Source organism: Engraulis encrasicolus, chromosome 16 (assembly GCF_034702125.1).
Source record: "Engraulis encrasicolus isolate BLACKSEA-1 chromosome 16, IST_EnEncr_1.0, whole genome shotgun sequence".
Lineage (NCBI taxonomy): Eukaryota > Metazoa > Chordata > Actinopteri > Clupeiformes > Engraulidae > Engraulis > Engraulis encrasicolus.
In genome coordinates, this window is record NC_085872.1 from 52,379,697 (window position 1) to 52,397,196 (window position 17,500).

At 42.9% G+C, this 17,500-nt stretch overlaps 1 protein-coding gene across 1 annotated transcript in view; it reads left to right on the forward strand.

The window, feature by feature from the left end:
* LOC134466164 (potassium/sodium hyperpolarization-activated cyclic nucleotide-gated channel 2-like) overlaps positions 1-17,500 on the forward strand; it is a 96,438-nt gene that overhangs the window by 16,462 nt on the left and 62,476 nt on the right. The window contains exons 3-5 of the mRNA XM_063220060.1: positions 8,425-8,624; positions 9,706-9,803; positions 12,731-12,856. Coding sequence (XP_063076130.1) covers positions 8,425-8,624; positions 9,706-9,803; positions 12,731-12,856 — 424 coding nt within the window. The remainder of the gene's footprint in view (positions 1-8,424; positions 8,625-9,705; positions 9,804-12,730; positions 12,857-17,500) is intronic.

The window sequence follows — 17,500 nt, forward strand, 5'->3', positions numbered from 1 at the left end:
AACATGTGTTAAACCACAGGGAAAGAGAAACATTTCAGTTGTGAAATCATTTTTATAGGGGTAATAGAAACAATGGTGGGTGGATTTAGAGAAAAATAGGCTTGTGTATAAATATCGGCACCCCAAAGAAGGTATACCATTAATATAATTATGAAGTACAGCTCTCCCTTGCAGCACAAACTTGTTTTAATGACTTTGTAAAGCCATCAGTAACAAAGACAGATCATCATTTTTTTTAATCATACATAATAGCAGACTATGCTTGACCTAAGCTCTGTCTTGGAGTGACAACATAGGGAACTCTGAACAACTCTTTGCTAACTTCAAACCAGTGGTTCCCAACCTATGGGTCGGGACCCACCTTATGGGTCTTCAAAGATCCACAGGGGGTCGCGGAGCCCTCTTGATTTTAAGGGGTTTCATTTTAAATATATTTAGCCCATGTTGAATGAAAGACAAAGCATTTAACTAGTAAATGCATAGAAGCAACAAATTGTAAGTGCTACATTAAACATTTATTCTATATTTGACCAAAGACGTATTGAGGAATAAAATAACTAAAATTACTTTTCGCAGGAAACGGAGGGCATCTTGTGACTCCGTCTCGTGCGGGCGCTCACGTGGTTGGGTCACCAAAGCTTACAATAGTAAAAACATGGGTCCCTTAAGAAAAAGGTTGGGAACCACTGCTTCTAACCGCGGTAAGATCATTCATTGCTATATGAATAAGGAGAAAGGTAAGATAATTCATTGCTATATGAATAAGGAGAAAGGTAAGATCATTCATTGCTATATGAATAAGGAGAAAGGTAAGATCATTCATTGCTATATGAATGAGGAGAAAGGTAAGATCATTCATTGCTATATGAATAAGGAGAAAGGTAAGATAATTCATTGCTATATGAATAAGGAGAAAGGTAAGATCATTCATTGCTATATGAATAAGGAGAAAGGTAAGATCATTCATTGCTATATGAATAAGGAGAAAGGTAAGATCATTCATTGCTATATGAATGAGGAGAAAGGCACACAAAGTTATCTGGAGCTCTTGGCAGGGCCGGCGCGAGGCATAGACACACCAGGCGGTCGCCTAGGGCAGTGTTTCTCAACTTGGGCCGCGGGCCCCCCTCAGGGGTGCCACGGAAACGTGGCTGATAAATAAATTATGTAATATACACACTAGGCCAGGGGTGCTCAACTGTCGGACCCAGGGCCGGATGCGGACCCAAACGCACTGTCATCCAGACCAAGACAAAATCCATCTGTATTTAATACTGTATGTATAAATTATACATGAGATTTCGCTGCCATGCGATCTATAGGTGTATTTCTGCGAAGCCAGTCTTATGACAAATAAAAGTATCATCACTATGACAACTCAGTGAGTGAGCAAGAGGCCAGTGCGGCCAGCGAGTGAGGCTATTTTCTGCATCGGTCCGTAGCGACTTTTTTGGACCCTGGAAACATACGAAATTTGGCGAGTGGACCTTTTCAGTTTCTAGTTGAGCACCCCTGCACTAGGCGGCCTAGGGCAGTGTTTCTCAACACTTCCTCAGGGGTGCCGCGGAAACGTGGCTGAGAAATAAATTATGTAATATAATACATATTTGTCAAAATTGATAAGTTAATGCTAGTCAGTGGAATCTTTAATATGCACAATAAAGTAAATATAGGTCACCCCAGTCAGCTGCAACTTCGAACGTAGGTCGTTTGACGTCTCCAAATGTATTACATTTCTAAGCTTGTGTGGTATCGAATGCGATGCCATGTTACGGCTTGTTGGTTTGGGATGCCTTGAATTTTTTCATGTATTGAAATGGTGCCTCGCCTAAAAAAGGTTGAGAAACACTGGCCTAGGGCACCAGATGTCTTGGGGGCCCCAAAATGCCCAAAATGTCCCACAGAGTTAGAATGTCAAACAGAAAAAAGAACTCCTCATACTTAACACGTTGATAATGATGCATGGACTGTGTTCGATCAGATGCATGGCGCCATGTTTACAGATGACAATGTGTAAATGCACCAAAAGGGAAGGGGGGGCTCGCCTAGGGCCACCAAGTTGACTAGAACCGGCCCTGGGTCTTGCTTTCCAGAAAAGGAAAGCCGTGGAAATGGAGACCCTAAGGCATGGAAATGGAGACCTTGTGAAAAATAGTTCAAATGTTGTTGAAAAATAGTTAAAAAGACATGGATAAAGGAGGGTAAGACATTAATAAATGATCGTAAGAAATGGTAACAGGCACACTACAGAACACCTCCATAGGACTACAAGAACATATAGAGTGCGTTACAATATGTGACCTTGCCTCCTCCACTTGTGCTTGTCTCCTCGCCCCGCCTCCTGGCCCCTCCTCCGTGGAGAAAACGATAAAGTTTCCCAGCTGTCAGCCTAGCCACAACACCTTTTGAGGAACTGTTTTTCACCATTCACCATCCCAATTGCAAATGAGAAAAAGACTCTACAATTGAGCTTTTGCAAGATATTGAAATATAATGCTGTTGTCAGTGATGTCATCATGACATATTACTTCCTGGTACGAGGAGACAAGCACAAGTGGAGGAGGCAAGGTCGCATATTGTATTGCACTCACTGTATCTGCTGGTAGTGTAGCCTTGTACATGGGTCATTTAGTGCTTTTCACAAGGCAAAAGCTCATTGGATGGGTGATGCGTAAAAAAGGCTTCCCTGTGTATTCATCAGAAATAAGTTGTGTGCCTTCCTTGTGTGACTATAGGTTACCTTCCAAGGTTCACATTATTGACATTCATCCTTTTCATTGTTTAACACTGACCGTCATGTGACTCGGACTTGACTTGGACTGTAATCTTTTTGAACTTTGTCTTGTCTCGGACTCGAACCTCTTTGGACTCAGACTCGTCTCGGACCTGACTATTCTGGTCTTGGACTTGTCTTGGACTCTACAAAGGTGCACTTGACTACAGCTAATGGGGCAGCAGCACATTAAGGCAGCCATATTGGAAGGTGGACTTGACTACAGCCCTGCTATAAAACGTACCCCAGTTGAGGGCCTTGCAGATTTTTTTCAAATGTTGGCAGATTTTTCAAAAGAATGTTCAAATGTCACTCACAGTGTTCAAACTGAGCCCTGAACATCTTCAAGATGAAGGAACTCACAGTGTTCAAACTGAGCCCTGAACATCTTCAAGATGAAGGAACTCATCCGGGACTTCCAGTGCTGTTCCGATGCAGAGATCCTGCCCTCCTGGGTGGACTTGTTTAAATTCCTTGGAGTACTCATCTCTACTGATCTCTCCTGGTCAATTAACACCTCAGCTCTGGTAAAAAAAAAGGCCCAGCAGTGATTGCACTTCCTGAGAGTGCTAAAGAAAGAACACCTAGACTCACGCTTGCTGGTGATCTTTCGCCGTTCCACCATAGAGAGCCTGCTGACCTACGCAATGTCCGTGTGGCACTCAAGCTGCACTGAGGCTGACAGGAAGAGACTGCAGAGGGTGACCAAAACAGCGCAAAAAATTAATAGGCTGTCCCCTGCCTCCCATACCCCCCATTTACAACTCCCGCTGCCTAAGCAGAGTAGGGCTGGGCGATAAGGAAAAAAAACAATATCAAGATATGGATTACCTTATATCACGATAGCGATATATATCACGATATAGCACAATTACGTACATACGTTTTCAGTTATTCTCTTTATTTGCTCTTTATTTTTTCATGTTGCAAAACAACCTTTTTTTAAAATCGGTCTTTTTATTCTTATTTTTACAGTTACATTAACTTGTAGTGTGTATTGTGACAACATGAAATGTAATTAAATTATATTCAATTGTATAAAATTGATAAAAAATTACTATCACGATATAAACGATATAGGAGAAAGGTCACGATATGCACATTTATATCACGATAACGATATATTGTCATATTGCCCAGCCCTAAAGTAGAGCCAGGGGTATCGTATCATTACGTAAAGACCCCTCGCACCCTGGCTTTCATCTCCTGCACTGGCGCCCTCTGCAGGCGCTACAGAGCAACAGCAGCCAGAACCAACAGAATGAAGGACAGCTTCTAGAATAGAACCCACAGACTGAAGGACAGCTTCTTCCCCAAAGTTGTCACAACACTGAACCAATTGTTACGAGGTACCGCGTTGGCGGTCAAGTGAGAGGCAGAGACGTAGGCAGGAACTGGGTTTCAACGTTGATTTTTTGGTTTATTTTTCTCAACCACTTTCAGCACCAATGTGCACTATTATTTACAGTGAGGATAAAATGCAAAAAATAAATTGACACGTGGGTCAAAAGAAATGAGAAAAAAAATAAAACATAAATGCTAAGGACTCTAAATCCAGAAATAAATTAATAAATCAAAATCAAAGTAATATTTGCTATAAGCAGCAGAAACAACAACAGGCCAAGGGAATGTGCAATAACAGCCACAAACCAATACCCAGACACTGAGTGTAGCCGAGCCTACCATTACAGGTGTGGAGCAGAGCCTACCATTACAGGTGTGCAGCAGAGCCTACTGTACCATTACAGGTGTGGAGCAGAGCCTACTGTACCATTACAGGTGTGGAGCAGAGCCTACCATGACAGGTGTGCAGCAGAGCAGCAGAGCCTACCATTACAGGTGTGGAGCAGAGCCTACTGTAGCATTACAGGTGTGTAGCAGAGCCTACCATTACAGGTGTGTAGCAGAGCCTACTGTAGCATTACAGGTGTGTAGCAGAGCCTACCATTACAGGTGTGTAGCAGAGCCTACTGTACCATTACAGGTGTGTAGCAGAGCCTACTGTACCATTACAGGTGTGGAGCAGAGCCTACCATTACAGGTGTGTAGCAGAGCCTACCATTACAGGTGTGGAGCAGAGCCTACCATTACAGGTGTGGAGCAGAGCCTACTGTACCATTACAGGTGTGGAGCAGAGCCTACCATTACAGGTGTGTAGCAGAGCCTACTGTAGCATTACAGGTGTGTAGCAGAGCCTACTGTACCATTACAGGTGTGGAGCAGAGCCTACTGTACCATTACAGGTGTGGAGCAGAGCCTACTGTACCATTACAGGTGTGGAGCAGAGCCTACTGTAGCATTACAGGTGTGTAGCAGAGCCTACTGTACCATTACAGGTGTGGAGCAGAGCCTACTGTACCATTACAGGTGTGGAGCAGAGCCTACCATTACAGGTGTGGAGCAGAGCCTACTGTACCATTACAGGTGTGGAGCAGAGCCTACTGTACCATTACAGGTGTGGAGCAGAGCCTACTGTACCATTACAGGTGTGGAGCAGAGCCTACTGTACCATTACAGGTGTGGAGCAGAGCCTACCATTACAGGTGTGTGCTCCTTGCTGGCCTTGCAGGACTCTCAATGATCAATAACTCATATAGGGAGGCTTACAATCTCGATTATAATTTGTATAATGACAATAAAAGGCTTTGTATTTGTATTTCTATTTCTATTGTAGTTTGGGGTTTCCAGCAGGACAGTGATTACACTGCTCAAAATTCAAGAAGGGGTTTATTTGGAAATGGCCACACCAATCTTGAGATCTTACTATCACTGAAAACGTATGAGCTGATTTGAATCAGGCTGCCTAAAGGCAGGTTAGTAGCGTAGGAGCTGATTTGAATCTAAAGGCAGGCTAAATTAGAGGTGCTCTGGACAGGATAACTGGTAACTATTCAGGATGACCAGACTGTTGGGACTCGTCTGCCTGTATAGCCTGTATCCACAGGCCATTAGATCAGCAAAGGTGAGCTCTACTTCATATTAATGGTATACCTTCTTTGGGGTGCCCATGTTTATGCTCAAGCCTGTTTTTGTTTATATCCACATAGCGTTATTTCTGTCACACCTACAGTACTAAAATTAATTCACAACTGAAATGTTTCTTTTTTTCCTCATTTTTAAACATACGCTGAAATGAGGTTGCTGCTCCAAAGGCTCCTCAAGGGGCTCCCAAACATGGTGGGGCACGTTCACGGACCATTCAAAACAATCATTTCACTTTTTATTATTGTTATTAAATAATCAAATTGTGGTGTCAGGAATAGATGCATTGCATTGTCACGATGAACGATTCAATTGCATCGTCATGACGATTCTTGTTTTGCAACACCCCAAGTTGGGAGGGAGACAGAGAAATAGAGATAGAGAAAAAGAAACACGCCAGGAGAGAAAGGTAGAAGAGACAGAGAGAGAGAAAAAAGACAAGAGAGAGAGAAACACCTCAGGAGAGAAAGAGAGAGGGGGAGAGAGAGAGAAGGAGGGAGGGAAAGAGAGAGAGGGAGAGAGAGAAAGAGGGAGGGAGAGGGAGTGACTCAGCACCGCAGGCTAGCTTCCAGAAGAAGAGTCAGAGAAATGACCTTGAGGCTTTGTTCTCTCTCTCTCTCTACATTTCTCACTCTCACACACACACTCTCTCTACATCTCTCTCTCTCTCTCTCTCTCTCTCTCTCTCTCTCTCTCTCTCTCTCTCTCTCTCTCTCTACATTTCTCTCTCTTTCACTCTCCTGAGGTTCTCTTTATTCTGTCTGTCTGTCTGTCTGTCTGCCCCCCCCTCTCTCTCGAGGTGTTGTTCACGCTGTATACTCTGTCTGTCTGTCTGTCTGTCTGTCTGTCTGTCTGTCTCTCTCTCTCTCTCTCTCTCTCTCTCTCTCTCTCCTGAGGTTCTCTTCACTCTGTCTGTCTGTCTCCCCCCCTTTCTCTCTCTCTCTCTCCCTCTCTCTCTCTCGAGGTGTTGTTCACACTGTATACTCTGTCTGTGTCTCTCTCTATATATATATATCTCTATCTCTCTTTCACTCTCTCCTGAGGTTGTCTTTGCTCTGTCTGTCTGTCTCCCCCCTCTCTTTCTCTCTCTCGAGGTGTTGTTCAGACTGTATCTGTCTGTCTGTATCTCTATCTCTCTCTCTCTCTCTCTCTCTCTCTCTATCTTTTACTCTCTCCTGATGTTGTTTTTACTGTTTCTCTTGAGGTTGTCTGTCTGTCTGTCTGTCTGTCTCTCCCCTTCTCTCCCTCCTGAGGTGTTGTTCAGATTGTATCTGTCTGTCTGTTAATCTCTCTCTTTCCTGAGGCATTGTTCTCTCTCTCTCTCTCTCTCTCTCTCTCTCTCTTTCCTGAGGCATTGTTCTCTCTCTCTCTCTCTCTCTCTCTCTCTCTCTCTCTCTCTCTCTCTCTCTCTCTCTCTCTCTCTCTCTCTCTTTCCTGAGGCATTGTTCTCTCCCTCTCCCTCTTCCTCTCCCCCCCCCTCTCTCTCTCTCTCTCTCTCTCTCTCTCTCTCTCTCTCTCTCTCTCTCCACACTCTCTGACATGGACAAGACAAGTGTGCAACAATACAGTGGTTGCATCAGAGAATGCGTGTGTGTGTGTGTGTGTGTTTCTGTGGACACACACACATTTCAAGTCAACCCCCCCTCTCTACACATACGCACGCACGTACGCATGCACGCAGGCAGGCAGGCAGGCAGGCAGGCAGGCACACACGCACGCAGGCACGCACACATGCACGCAGGCACGCAGGCAGGCAGGCAGGCAGGCACGCACACATACACACACACGCACGCACACACACACACGCACACACACACACGCACACACACACCCACGCGCGCACACACACACACACACACATTCTCTCTCTTCCCAAACACACACAGGAGAATCCCTGGAGTCGTCTCACTGTTGCATTGAGTTTCAGCACAAGACAGCGAGGGTTGCCAGGCGTGAGTTCAACTTTCAGCATAAGACAGCGGGGGTTGCCAGATGAGAGTTTCAGCACAAGACAGCGGGGGTTGCCAGATGAGAGTTTCAGCACAAGACAGTGGGGGTTGCCAGATGAGAGTTTCAGCACAAGACAGCGGGGGTTGCCAGATGTGAGTTTAAGACAGCGGGGGTTGCCAGATGAGAGTTGCAGCATAAGACAGTGGGGGTTGCCAGACGAGAGTTCAACTTTCAGCATAAGACAGCGGGGGTTGCCTTGCCAGGCGGGAATTTCAGTTGTCTGTCTGTCTGTCTGTCTGTCTGTCTGTCTGTCTGTCTGTCTGTCTATCTATCTATCTATCTATCTATCTATCTATCTATCTATCTATCTATCTATCTATCTATCTATCTATCATATCTATCTATCTATCTATCTATCTATCTATCTATCTATCTATCTATCTATCTATCTATCTATCTATCTATCTATCTATCTATCCAGTTCTTATCTATCTATCTATCTATCTATCTATCTATCTATCTATCTATCTATCTATCTATCTATCTATCTATCTATCTATCTATCTATCTATCTATCTATCTATCTATCTATCTATCTATCTATCTATCTATCCAGTTCTTATCTATCTATCTATCTATCTATCTATCTATCTATCTATCTATCTATCTATCTATCTATCTATCTATCCTAACGTCTTCTCCCGGTTCTCCTCTTGCAGGTTCTATTGGGACTTCACGATGCTGCTCTTCATGGTGGGTAACCTGATCATCATCCCCGTGGGCATCACCTTCTTCAAGGACGAGACCACCACGCCCTGGATCGTCTTCAACGTCATCTCCGACACATTCTTCCTGGTGGACCTCGTGCTCAACTTCCGCACCGGGATCATCGTGGAGGACAACTCCGACATCATCCTGGGTACGTGGGGGGGGGGTGAAGAGCGGGGGGGGGGGGGGGGGGGGGGGGGGGAGAGGAGAGAGAGGACAACTCCGACATCATCCTGGGTCGGTGGAGCGGCTTGTTTTGTAGTTCAATACGCATGTCTTATGATGGCTTTCAGTGGGATAAAAGACTACACACTGACTGGGCTAACTGAAGAGGACATTTTTGTAGTTCAGTAGCCACATATAATTTGTTTTGTAATAATAATAATAATAATAATACATCAATTTTGTATAGCGCTTTTCTAAATACCCAAAGACACTTTACAGAACATGTAACATAAAACAAAAACATGAACAGACACTCAAAGACATACAGAGACTAAACACAACACAACGGCAATGGAAATTTATTTTTTGTCCATAAATCATGACGGTATGGAGCGATCGCGTTAGTGGAGAAATTATGGAAGCCCACGGCAGGGGCGGCGATGAAAAGGCCATGGCGACAGATTTCGAAAATCCAGAGCCTCCCTGTAGTTCAATACGCATGTCTTATGATGGGTTTCAGTAAGATAAAAGACTATACATTGACTGGGCTAGAGGTCAAGAGGACATTTTTGTTGTTCAGTAGCCACGTATGATTTCCCGTTATGAGACGTGGCTGTTGACCTCTTCAGTTAGACATTTGTTGTCTTTCACCCCACTGACACCCATTATAAGACGCGGCTATTGAACTACAAAAATGGCCTCCTCACAGGGGGCCTAGTGTGTAGTCTTTTCTCCCATTGACACCCCTTATAAGACGCGGCTATTGAACTACAAAAATGGCCTCCTCACAGGGGGCCTAGTGTGTAGTCTTTTCTCCCATTGAACCCCATTATAAGATGTGAGTATTGAACTACAAAAATGGCCTCCTCACACGTGGCTATTGAGCTCTTCAGTTAGACATTTGTAGTCTTTTCCCCCATTGACACCCCTTATAAGACGGGCTATTGAACTACAAAAATGGCCTCCTCACAGGGGGCCTAGTGTGTAGTCTTTTCCCCCATTGAACCCCATTATAAGACACGGCTATTGAACTACAAAAATGATCTCTCTCCACATTTCCCCCACAGATCCCAAGACCATCAAGATGAAGTACCTGAAGACCTGGTTCATCGTGGACTTCATCTCCAGCATCCCTGTGGACTACATCTTTCTCATCGTTGAGAAGGTGATTGGTTTTGCTTCATCATGGGGGTTCAATCTGTTCATGGGTTTGTACTAGAGATGTCCGATATTGGCTTTTTTGCCGATATCCGATATGCCGATATTGTCCAACTCTCAATTTTCGATTCCGATATCGGCCGATACCGATGCCGATATATGTGGTTTATTTTTCCTCATCACAAATTTTAGGTAACATTCAAAATCTGCTGTTGTGGAACAAAATATGATTAATTTTATTGCAATTCCCCACTAGAAGCATTCTCGAATGCAACAAAGCTTTTCAAATATTAACATCGTCTGTGCAAAATAGAAAAATAATTAAGGAGAAAAGTGTACAGTAATTCAAGCATTATCATATCGGTTTTGATAGGTCAAAAATCCGATACCGATATTGACCGATATTACATTTTATGCTATTATCGGGCCGATAATATCTGTTGGCCGATATTATCGGACATCTCTAGTTTGTACATTGATGCCTCGCACTGGAAGAGTTGCCCGGATTGGTGCACTTTGGGGAGGAGTATCCTAGAATGGCCAAGATGGAGATTTTTGTAGTTTACAGTTTTTCTCAATTGGTTTTGTACATTTCTTGAATCTCTCTCTCACAATTTGCAAAACATAATATTCATTCTCAAAACAGTTTTAACAAATGACAAAACACCGTGGATGACCTGCAAAACCGAGTCTCTTGCTCAAAATCCTTAGTTTGTCTTTCAAAAGCAAGTTTTTGTGTCAATGAACGTGTCAGTGCCAGCAGAAGGGTTAGTCCTTGTGTCATAGTGCAACCGTATCTCTTTCATTTCGTGAAGTATTCACGAAAAAAAGAACTTTAATTTTCGTGGTGCATTCACGTTATTGCCCGTTTTTCGTGGTTGGGCAGCGAAACGCTGCCTATTCATTTGAATTTCCCGACTGCTGCCTAGCGAACCACTAGTTTGACGCCTTTTCGGTACCGTCACAAAGGTAATCAAACATTTCAAACAAGCAATTTAGGGTTAGGGTTAGGGTAGGTTTAGGTTTAGGTTTAAGGTTAAGGTTAAGGTTAGGGTTAGGGTTAGGGTTAGGTTTAGGGTTAAGTAGGGTTAAGGTTAGGGTTAGGGTTAGGTTTAGGTTTAGGTTTAGGTTTAGGTTTAGGGTTTGTACTAGATATACATTTAGAGTATGACCTATTTATTGACAGGTTTTCTCATTGCAAAATACAAAAAATAGCCAACTCTATTGACAGTAAGACTAAGACTTACTGTCTTGTGAAATTCTAGGGAAATAGTGTAATTTTGTGTGGAGTGTAATTATAAAGGGTACATGAGGCATAGAGTAATGTAATGCAATACAGTGCCTATAGTTGTATTGCATGCCTTTTTTCTCTATCCCTTCTATTGCCTTTCATTAGAGAGAGTCAATATTAACCTGCGAGCAATTTACCAATTCAGATCACATTTATGGACAAAAATCCAATGGAAATTATACAGCGCTTACAGTTTTTTCTCAATTGGTTTTGTACATTTCTCACAACAGAATAATGATTCTCAAAAGTCTTTGTTCAATTGGGACTTCCTGGTGTTACCTCTGCACATGATAAAATCAGTTTCTCATTGTTTTCGGCATATGGCAAATGCTTTCGTCCACCATGCCATGGTTGTGTACAATTCTCAGTGATTTCGTACGTTATCAATTGCTTTTGTCATATCACTCAAAAAGCTTTGTCACTGAATACGTGAAACTATCTCACCCCCCAAAACATTTAGGCCCTAGGTCATAGTTTAAGTCTTAACATGCAAAATGATTTACCAAGCTTTCATAATGTGTTAAGCACTGTATAATTTCCATTGGATTTTTGTCTATAAATGTGATCTGAATTGGTATTATCGGTATGGTATCGGTATCGACCGATACGGCACAGTCGGGTATCGGATATCGATATCGGGGCCTAATAAATACTAATTTGCATGTTGCTGACGTGAATTGCGAGGCAGTTCACTCGCTGCTTCAAGCAGGCAGCAGCGTTTTTGTTGTTGTTGTCACGTTAGACATTTCTGTCCACTTTAGTTGACGAGCATTCATCCCCACCTTTCTGAGGCCAAGCAGATCTTGTTGTGGTGCAAATTTATACGGCACACAGACACACACAACATACTTTTTAGGGTTTTAGCTCACACTGGTCTGTCGGTAGTGTTATAGTACTCGAGACTGGTCTTGGCCTTTTCTGTTGTCTTGGTCTCGTCTTGGTCTCGACTTGCTTTGGTTTTGGTCTTGTCTTGGTCTCAGACAGAGCGATTAGCCTGACTCTTCAATTAGCCATTTGTAGTCTTTTCTCCCATTGCAACCCATTGTAAGACATGGCTATTGGACTACAAATATGGCTTCTTGGTCTCAGACAGAGCGAGCGGTCTTCAAGGGATTTGTGCCTAAATCAGACCACTCCTGCTCACTACAAAACCTTTACCATGATACAATTACAAAAAAACATGATACAATTAAAACAAATCTGTAAAACACAAAATGGCTGGTAGCTCAAACAAGTCGCAGTATCTTCTTAAAGTATATTTGTTGGGTGCTCTTGGATGAAGGGGATCAGTTCAATTCAAAAAAGGGAAAAATCCAGGCAACTCCAGGTGAAAAAGAGGAAGTCCATTAAAAAGCCTTTATTGTCATAGGGCTAAAACATGATTAAAAAAGCCAACATGTTTCGACCGCACTGGTCTTCATCAGGGCTTTGTTCCTCTTTTTCACCTGGAGTTGCCTGGATTTTTCCCTTTTTTGAATAAAACAAATCTGTCTTGTGGTGTATTGTGTCTAATTTATATTACAGCATGTTCATATTAGAATTGATTAGCCTAACTCTTCAATTAGCCATTTGTATTCTTTTCTCACATTGCAACCCATTGTAAGACATGGCTATTACAAATATGGCTTCTTTTTTCCACAAAGGGCATCGACTCGGAAGTCTACAAGACGGCGAGGGCGCTGCGGATTGTGAGGTTTACGAAGATCTTGAGTCTGCTGCGGCTGCTACGACTGTCCAGACTGATACGTTACATCCACCAGTGGGAGGAGGTGAGTTGTGTAGTCTTTTATCCCATTGAAACCTATTATAAGACGTGGCTATCGAACTACAAAAATGTAGTGTAGTCCAGTGTTTCTCAACCTGTTTTTAGGCGAGGTACCCTTTCAATTAATGAAAAAATTCAAGGCACCCCAAACCAACAAGCTGTAACATGGCACCGCATCCAATGCCACACAAGCTTAGAAAAGTAAAACATTTGGAGACGTCACACAACCTACGTTCGAGTTGCAGCTGACTGGGGCGACCTATATCTACTTTATTGTGTGTAAATGGCAGATGAAAGATTCCACTGACAAGCATTAACTGATCAATTAAGACAAATATGTATTATATATCAGCCACGTTTCCGCAGCACCCAAGGGGGCCTACAGCACCCCTGTTGAGAAACACTGGTGTAGTCTATTGCGCTGTAGAAATAAAATGGCCTTTCCTTGCCTACAACGCAGTTCTACCTTGATGTGGCCACGTTTTGATTTGTTAGCCGCTTAACCCCTTCGCTGCCACCAAGTCAAAACAACAAAGCAGCAAAGCAAAGCAGCATGGCTATACTGACAGGCTATGGTTAGTGATTGTTATGTGCTGCGTCTCAGATGGTGGTTACGCACTGAAACATAGTGCCCGAAGTGCACAGGTTCGCCATCTTAGACACAGCATTGGTCTAGCTAGGTACAGCTTTTGGCGTTAGTTTTCTTGGTTGATTTGTTTATTTGTTTTGTCCCGGACAGGACTCTTTCTTCCTTCTTCTTGTGGCCGTAAATGCAGTGAACAGGTTAAGTATTGTAGCCGATCAGCACTCGGCAGAACTGTGAAAAAAAGAACACAGGTCTTTTTTTTAGAAAGTGCAACTCCCAACTATTTCTTCTTTCTTTTTTTTTTCTTTTTTTTTTTAAAACCCATCCACCACCCCCCCTTATGGGGGACCTATATTGTCTTCCTTTTTTTTTTTTTTCTTATTTCTTCTTTCTTTGTGTGTGAGCAAACAGTAAAGTTCATATTTAGTAAAAAAATAATTCTGCTCTCCGGGGTAATTCGTGTAGTTTAATCTAGTGGGTTAGCAGGGAGACAGTCGTTTCAGCCCAAGCCTTCTTCAGCGTCTTATTTTAACCTGACTCACGCTTGAAGAATGGTTTCTGCCTCCACAAACATCTCTCTCTCTCTCCCTCTCTCCCTCTCTCTCTCTCTCTCTCTCTCTCTCTCTCTCTCTCTCTCTCTCTCTCTCTCTCTTTTTTTTTCCAGACAGGAACAATAATCAGTTCTTAATCACTGTCTCTCTCTCCCTCTCTCTCTCTCTCTCTCTCTCTCTCTCTCTCTCTCTCTCTCTCTCTCTCTCTCTCTCTCTCTCTCTGGCTCTTTTTCAGTTCTTCAGTTTTCAGATCAGTTCTTAAAGTTTTTCTTGATCGCTTTAACACAGTTATCACTCCAAAAAGCACATTTTCATAACAGTTAATGCACCGGGCTAACCAGAGAAACCAATTTTCCAAACACATCATCTTGTGTGCAAAAGGCTCTTACTTTTCCAAAATATTTAACATACAGTTGAGGACAATATTATTAGCCCCCCTCCTGAAATTAGACATATCTCTTCATTGATCATTGAGAATGATCATTATTTATAAATGTGTGTTATTCTGGAAACAAATACACCATGGAGATAGTATCCAATAAGTTAAATTTGGACTTTTCCATTTTCACAATGAGTTTAAACAAAAAAGTCTAAAAATGGCAAGGACAAAATTATTAGCCCCCTTATCATTAATAGTCAATACAGTGCCATTTATGAACAAAAATTGACACCAGGCACTTTGATTAGTTGTTAACTATGTTGGCACATGTCCTACCAGGGATTTTGGGCCATTTTTTTCATCGCAAATAGTTAAGCTGGTCCAAATTGCATGGATGTTGAGGATGGACATTCATTTTCAGCACTCTTCAAACACTATCTAAAGGATTGAGGTCTGAACCACTCCATGACCATGGTTTTAGTATCCTTGAAGAACATTTGAACTATTTTGGATGCAAGAGTTGGGTTATTATCTTATTGAAAGATCCAGTGAAGATCTTAGCTCCCTCTATGAGCATATTTTTGCAAGGTCACTTTCCACATTCTATCATAATTTTCAGTTTTTATGGTGCCGTACACCCAAACAAGGTTTCCTGTGGCTGAGGCTGCCACAGAGTGATGCATCCACCAGCCTTTTTAATAGTAGAGTAGAGTAGAGTAGAGTAGAGTAACTTTATTGATCCCCAGGGGGAAATTCAGGTATCCAGTAGCTTACATAAATACACAAATACACAAAAGCCCACATGGACATTTCAAGACAAAAATAAACACAGGAGTATTCATCAGGGTGGGGAAAATAAAATAAAATAATAGAGATAATAAATGTAGAAAAGGTAATTGTGCAAAAAGACATTCTGTGAGTTGGGATAGACCAATGCAGAAAAACATACTCTGTCAGTTAAGGTAGACAACAAGTGTTGATGGATACATCTATGATATAGTATAGTATCTAGAAGTAGGCAGTGTACAGAGTATGATAGGGGTTAAAAATTCTTACAATGTCACGGTAAGGTACAGGTAAGTGTATTAGGCAAACACACACACACACACACACACACACACACACACACACACACACACACACACACACACACACACACACACACACACACACACACACACACACACACACACACACACACACACACACACACAAAGAGGTTCCCCAGTAACTGGGCCAGCTCCGACAGAGTCCCACAGTCTTTGCTTGTGGTAAGCAGGTAAAACAAGTATGTCCAGTGGTCAAGGGTCAAAAGTTCCTTAGTGCAGTTATTGGACAGCACACACACACACACACACACACACACACACACACACACACACACACACACACACACACACACACACACACACACACACACACACACACACACACACACACACACACACACACACACACCAAGAGGTTTCCGGGATGGGCCAGCTCTGGCGTCTCAGGCAGTCCAGTCCCCTAGGATGATGTTCTTCTTAGTGTCCTTATGTGTGTTGTTAAACAGCTGAATTGCCCATGGGACAAAGGACTTCCTTAGTCTGTCCGTCCTGCAGGTGAAAGCACGGAGTCTGTGGCTGAACAGACTCAGTTGGTTAGTGAAGGTGGCGTTAAGGGGGTGATGCTGATTGTCCATAATAGAGTCTAGTCTGCTCAGTGTTCTGCTCTCGGTTATTGAGGTGAGTGTCTCCAGTTCCATGCCCACCACTGATCCCGCCTTCCTCACCAGTCTGTCAAGGCGTCCAGCATCTCTCTTCCTGATGCTTCCTCCCCAGCACGTTGCAGCAAAGAAGAGCACGCTGGCCATGACAGACTGGTAGAACATAAGCAGAAGTCGGCTGCAGACATTGAAGGACCTCAGCCTTCTGAGGAAATAGAGCCTGCTTTGGCCTTTCCTGTAGAGTGCATCTGAGTTTGTGGACCAGTCCAGTTTATTGTCGAGGTGCACTCCTAGGTACTTGTAAGTGCTGACAGTCTCCACTTTCTCTCCCCCAATAGAGACAGGCACCAAGGGTGGGATGGAGCGCCTGAAATCAACCACCATTTCCTTGGTTTTGGTGGTGTTCAGGTGCAGCTGATTGTTTTGACACCATCCCACAAAGTCGTAATTGTGGAAAGCATCTTATAACGATTCAAGGACTATCCCTTTCTTCACCTGACAGAAGCAGAATTCATGCATCCATGCAGGTGCAATTGAATATCATCAGATGAAAGCAGAAACATTCAAAACTCATTTTTGACTTTCAAATGTTCACAGGCAAAGCTCAATAACACTCTGATATGCACTGCCTTTAGTAAAGGGGTTCTTCTATGATGATGGCCCCAAAGCCCAATATGATGACAAGCCCTAACAACTGTCTTTCTTGGTGGGGGAAAAAACTCCAGGTGAGGCCAGGTCAATAACAATCATCTAAGCAGGTGTCCAATGCTTCTTTGGTCTAATGAGGCTAAGCAGTTTCCACAGTTACACATAGTGGTGGGGCATTAAGTTTAGTCTGTTATTCAGCCTCAGACACAGGGAGTCTGGGTCTGAATATGGATTGCTGGGTCTTCCAACAACATTGTAACCCAAAGCATGCATTTAGATGAGTTCAGAGGTTCTTGAAGGACAATAAAACCAAGATATTGGAATCACCCGCTCATAGTCCAGTCCTCAATCCCACTGAGAGTCTGTGGTTAATGTCTATGCTCAGCATCCATGCAATTTGGACCAGCTAGAACACTTTGCAGTGAAGACATGGGCCAAAATCCCTAGTGGGGCATGTGCCAACCTAGGAAGCAACTTATCAGAGCCTGTTGTCAGCTTTGGTTCATAAATGGCGCCATATTGACTTTTAATGATCAGGGGGCTAATAATTTTGTCCTTGTCATTTTTGCCCTTTTTTGTTTAAACTCATCGTAACAATAGAAAAATCCAAATTCAATTCATTGAATATTATCTCCACCAGTGTATTTGTTTCCAGAATAACAGAAACGGTTAATAATGGTCATTCTTACAGAGAAATCAAGAGAAATGTCTAATTTCAGGAGGGGGGCTAATAATATCGTCCTCAACTGTATGTAATGAAAGCAAACTTTGTCTTC